General features: G+C 27.2%; 1 protein-coding gene across 1 annotated transcript; it reads right to left on the bottom strand.

Annotated features, from left to right (window-relative positions):
• Positions 1-2518: 2518 nt before the first annotated feature.
• LOC145183481 (uncharacterized) lies at positions 2519-5635 on the bottom strand. Its single transcript, XM_090074466.1, has 3 exons — positions 5562-5635; positions 5110-5189; positions 2519-3164 (listed from the first exon to the last, which is right to left on the bottom strand). Exons 2-3 carry the CDS (start codon positions 5166-5168, stop codon positions 2729-2731), a joined length of 495 nt encoding a protein of 164 aa, XP_089930592.1. The 5' UTR covers positions 5169-5189; positions 5562-5635; the 3' UTR covers positions 2519-2728.
• Positions 5636-5984: the final 349 nt, after the last annotated feature.

Below are 5984 nucleotides of genomic sequence, written 5' to 3'. Positions count from 1 at the left end.
AAAATATATTCAACATTATGTATGCATAAAATGATAATTACTTATCATCATATATATTTATGTTAAATACAAACATTTGTGTTAAATTTATGTATCCAAAAAAAAAATTTTAACGCATATCACACTTTAGAGAACAAACTGACCCCTTTATCTATTTTATAAACAATAGGCTCAATAACGGTTATTGATAAAAATATGTCGTAACAAGAAGGAAAGTTATAATCTTAAGCGAGAATAATTTACGCTAAAATTGTTTATTTTTAAAACTGCGACGCATTCGCGTAGATATTTTTATGAGCTTGTCTGCATAAAAACTCTTTAAGTTTCTAACAACTGATTTTTTTTTTTTTTTTTAATTTTTAATTGACAAAAATTTTTTTCATTTCATAACTTTTATCGTTGGGGCATTTTCTCAAGTTAGAATAAACGAATAGATTGAGGATTTTAGCTAGAAGTCAACTCTGTGAACTTGTTAAGAAAGTGAAACACAAATTTCAAGTTGTCAAAATAATTTATTGAAAGAAATAGGGTTTTAAATGTTGAGATGGTTCTCAAAAACATCAGGTTCCACGACATTTTCAATTACTATAGTAATTAAATACAAAGCAATAAATTCTTATTATTATTTTATTATCTAAACAACTAATGACCTAAAAATACCATTTTATTGGTTTTTACAAACAGATTTTGAAAGCCTTACGCAAGAAATAACACGATTAAACAGACCTCCTTTTGTTTAAAAAGTTTTCACAACAAAAATATATTTGTGAACAATTTTTAAACAAATGAAATTGAATCTTATGGATTTTTCAACAAAAACTGTTAAGTAAGTTTTTACAACCACGGTTAGCCATACTTACAGCATGGGCAAAAAGATTAAAAGTGAAGTTATGTTGACTGAAAGAAAATAAAACAGCTGTAACCGAAGAGGAACAAGGCGGGAGAACAAAAAGTACTACTGAGGTGCAAATTTACCACCTCTGCTAATCTAATTCCAGTTAAATTTACTTTAGGATTTATTATATTAAAATGCACACATGTTAAAGTTTAAAAATGATTTTTCTTTTAAAATTCCATATATTCAAATGTGAAAAAATGGTAAGTGGTACGACTTCTCTTTTTAATACCATCTTTTCACTCAGCACACCGAAAACCTAAGAATAAGGCAAAATTATTAACAACGTTTTTTTTTTTACTTTCGCTGGCCTGTGTTATCAGTTGTATATAGAGAACAGCTAAATAATTTTTAAGCCATGTTCTAAGTCAACAAAAAAAAACTGCGTGCCAATTTTTTTCAACTATCACATATTTAACTTTAGCTTGTAATTTTTTTTTTTTTTTTGGATCCCTTTTTATGGTAGTTTAAAAACTATTTTTCGTAGCATTGTTCTGGTTTATTGATATCTAAATATTCAAGTATTCACTTTTAAGTATTAGCAATAGTCAATTTCAAATTATATACTAATGTTTTGCAGACCAATATTTCGAATTATATGCTGTTTTCCAGACCATTATTTGTTGAGTTGAGTTTAATTTTGCAAGATGTTTTGAATATGGCTTTTTATCTAGAATTCTTCATGGATCTACAATGTAATTTAGGTTTAACTCAATTGTTAATAATACTAAAATGTATTTGGTATGTAACAATATGGATGTCTGTACTAACTTCACTTTGATGTTTTGATTTTTTTTAAAAGAGTTTGTAATTAACTTATATAATAGCTTTTACATTTACGTTACATTGTTTCTAATGTTCAAACCTTTTAAAAACAAAGTAGATTGATTCCTAATTTCAAAAAATATACTTTTCTTTAATTCTATATTGTTTTTGTTTATTTATTATTCAGAATACATACAACTTAATATATAACAACAAAATGTAGCTGTAAAACTGAGAATAATCTACTTGTGCTATTAATTGTTTGTGACGACTCATTTGAGAAATCATAATATTTGATTTATCACTTGGAGAAGTCAGAATGTTTGAATTGTCACTTGGAAAAGTCAGAATGTTTGAATTGTCACTTGGAAAAGTCAGAATGTTTAATTTGTCATTTGTAATTACTCTTTCCACAAATGATTGAAATCAATATGATCAGCCTCAGGTTCTGATCAGAATCTTCCAAATGAACAATGTCCTTCAATAAGTTCAAGGAATTGGATAGGATAAGTAGATACATGAATGTTAGGAGTCACTTATTCCACAACCGTTTTAATTCAATTCGCCATTATTATAAACAAAGTCTTGGAAAATTTCTTATCGCCTCCAATTCGAAGATATTTTTACTGAAAGTGCCAGAAGCTAATAATAAAAAACAATCAGCAATTAAACTTGGTCTGCATCTTTGTGCAGAATCTATTGAAAGTACAATTAAATGTAAGGCTCCCTCGATTTCTTAATATCGAAACTTAGCCATCTGAACCGAAAATAGCGTTTACACAGTATCAGAGTGGTGCGTTTAATTGGATCTACTTTATTAGGTTTAAAAATATTTTTTGACACAAAATGACCCATTAATTTGTCAGTTATTAAATCTTTTAAAAGACTTTAACTTAAAAACTATAAGGTTAAATTCCTTAATAAATCCAGCCAAAAGATAAATTAGTCTACAACTTCAATACCAATGTATTGAGAAAGTTTAAGTAACTTGATCAGAAACATTAACAAAAGAAACGATTTTCACAAATAATAAACAATCATGTTGAGAAAGTTTTGTCAGTCACTAATTCATTGCCTTGCAGACATATATGAATTAAGATCATCATCTAAACTGTTAAGATTGATAGGTGGTGCTCTGCGATCACGATTTCCGCGGCGAGATTGAAAACCACTGTTTTTAAAATTTCCTTCTTTAAATTTACCACCTTGTTTATAAACCCCAAGGTTGGCTCCATTTCCAAAACCGATTCTATTTCTAATGTTTTTTTTTGTTGCAGGATTACCTAATCGATCTTTAATACTTGACTTAATTTTTGATTTATCTAATCTACTTTTTACATCAGTTCTTTGTTGGATTTGGTCCATTACAGCATGAATACCTGTTCTGTGTGACATTTGTTCTGCCAGACGTCTGTTTTTAGCACTAGCCCTTACTTGGTTAGAACTTACATCTCTTCTTTTATCTTGGATTGAAGGAGTTCTATTGCGAATCATTTCTGTAAACCTAAATATTTTAATTAAAATATTTTAAAAAATTGTCAAAATCTGTTTGTAAAGTTAAAATAGAATACAAATTCAATTACATAATTATTATGAACAAAAAAAAAAGATATAAATAAATCATTAGATACTGAATAAATTAATAAGTGAATAAAATAAGTGATAAAATTTATTTCATAAACTTTTAACACTTATTTTTATTATTTTATGTTTCACTTACTTAGTATCATATACAGTTATTGATACCTTTTAAAAATTATCTATACTTTATCCTTATAAACTTCTGTCATAGAAATTATATTTATAAATTTCTATCAAAGAAATAAAAATCTAATTGAATCACCATTTTTAGACAAGAAAACTACATAATATATTATTATAGGTGTGGTCATTAGCACACAAATGTTTTATTTGTTTAACATGTTTTCTTTTAAGAGATAGGAAAAGATATTTTTAAAATTTTCTAGGTGTTGATACCCAGAAAAAATGCACAACAATTATAAGAGGTGATTCAAACGAGTTCAAGTCTGCATCCCAATTATAAAGAAAAGCTCATTAAAATTCTAGACAAGTATGAAAAACTGAAGAAAAAATGCAGCAGAAGAACTGATTAGCAAAACTGCTAATCAGTTCTTCTGCTGCATTTTTTATTGAACTTTTAAATCACTCAGACAGTTCCAACAAAGCAGTAATAGAATAGCTATTCACCAAGATAAAGTTTAGACATTGACTCATAAAGCTCCAATCTCCATATTTAGTCTTCATTCCATGAAATGAAAGGGACTATGATAACTTGCTTTTATTTATATGTAATGCCAATTACATATAAATAAAAGCAAGTCATCATAGTACCCAGCATTGTATGCTTTTTGAGTTTTGCAAGGGTAGTATCAAACAGTTGCTACCAAAGACATTTGTGATGTTTATCCATGTGCATTATATGTTCATAAATTCCAAAGGTGGTTCTAAGTTCTGACTTGTATTGAATAGAAAAGCCAAAAACTTTAGACAATAAAAAAAAAAAAAAAAAATTTTAAAAATGGAAGTGGAAGCAAATCTGTGCCAAACAATCTGACAATTGAAAAATGGGTCCTTTATGATAATCCAAAAAACTTTCTCCAAATAAATCACCACAAAGTACTGCTAAGCCAGGTTAATATCCTAAAAGGGCGCTGTTGTGTGTTTGGTGAAGTACTTGCAGAATCATTCATTTTGAAGTGCTGAAACCTAGACAAACTGTAAATGCAGATCTTTACTGTGAACAATTCGATACAGTAAATCAATCTTTAATTGAAAAGTGACCAACAATTGTGCAAGACCACAACATACTCTCCCAAAATTGCACCATCAGATTTCTATTTATTCTGACTGCTACAACTCTTTCTATGCGACACAGAATTTTAAAGTTTAGATGAAATCCAAAATGCTATCTCCAGATACTTTGCTCAAAAAGCAATTGATTATTATTGATCTGGGATTGAAAATTTAAACACTAGATAGCAAAATTTTGAACTTAACGTAGAAGAATGTCATTACTTTTCAGTCCCCCCTAACATGCATGTACATATATAGGTATGTATGTATATATGTATGTATATATGTATGTATGTATGTATGTATGTATGTATGTATGTATGTATGTATGTATGTATGTATGTATGTATGTATGTATGTATGTATGTATAAGACATACACAAACAGAACAAATTTACTATAAACTTTGTTCCATGATACTAGACAACCTTATAAACTTGAAGAACACAAAACAGATTATACATTGAAGTTCTAGATGCAGAAACATTTAGAAAGTAGTAACTATAATATTTTTTATTTTCAATGATAGTTTGAAATTAAATCATAAATTTTTGAAAACTAGTATTTTTGAGTTAATAAAGAAATTTTGTGTTCTTGCAACAAAAAAAGTCACATTTTTTAAGTAAGATACATACCTATCACTCAAAGTTTGAGTTGTAGTACTTTTAAGTACAACCTTAACTGGGATATTCATTATTTGACAGATTTTGATAAACTAAAATAAAGTCAGATATTAATTGCTGTGCCTTAAGGAATCAAAAGAAAACATATATATAAATAAATATATATATATATATATATATATATATATATATATATATATATATATATATCTGTTTGTGCAAACACTATTGAAAAATTATCTACATTAAGCTAATAACATAAAAATTTATAGTATAATGGCTATGATTTATTTGGTAAACTGAATGCCAATCATTTATTTAAAAAAAATCATTTTAACTACTGTGATCATTGCTCGCTCAACATTCAACTGAAAACTAATTTATCTAGCTATTTTATAATATAGCACACACTTTAAATATATAAGACTAGTTTATACTTTTAAATGTAAGACAAATCAACTTACCGTCTTAAATAAGTTAGTACTTTTATCGCAGTTTTTCGTCTCCTGACGAAATATTTTAAAATTGAAACGGCAACCGGATTTTTTTTACTAAAAAAATGGCACAACTTTAAAAAAAAAACGCACTAAATTCATTCAGAAGTCATCCTAAAAACACATAACAGAGCTGTACTTAAATGCGTTTGTTCAAAACTAAATTCCATTTAGAAAAAAGGAAAATTTTAAACAATTTAAGGTTGTAAAAATACCAATATTTAACAGAAAATGGTCAGTTTAAAAAAAGTAAACGAAGACAAAATTAATGTTGCAGTTCATGTAAAAAATATTGATAATCAATAACACAATTTTTTCAAAGAATCCCTTTGTTTTAAATACGTTCGTTTATGTGAAGATTTTCATATATGTTACTATTTTTCCTCTGTTTAG

The sequence above is a fragment of the Hydra viridissima genome, unplaced genomic scaffold (genome assembly GCF_058129835.1).
Source record: "Hydra viridissima isolate aposymbiotic clone 2 unplaced genomic scaffold, HvirCarnegie_v1 scaffold_17, whole genome shotgun sequence".
NCBI classification, from domain to species: Eukaryota; Metazoa; Cnidaria; class Hydrozoa; order Anthoathecata; family Hydridae; genus Hydra; species Hydra viridissima.
The sequence above is the reverse complement of the archived record's forward strand: the minus strand, read 5'-3'. Positions and strand labels throughout refer to the sequence as shown.

Bases quoted from the DNA above. Each gene is read 5' to 3' on its own strand.
- LOC145183481 (XM_090074466.1), bottom strand. From the start codon at position 5,168: ATGAATATCCCAGTTAAGGTTGTACTTAAAAGTACTACAACTCAAACT. The intron at 3,165-5,109 runs GTATGTATCTTA...TAAAATATTTAG, and splicing joins ACTCAAACTTTGAGTGATAG to GTTTACAGAAATGATTCGCA.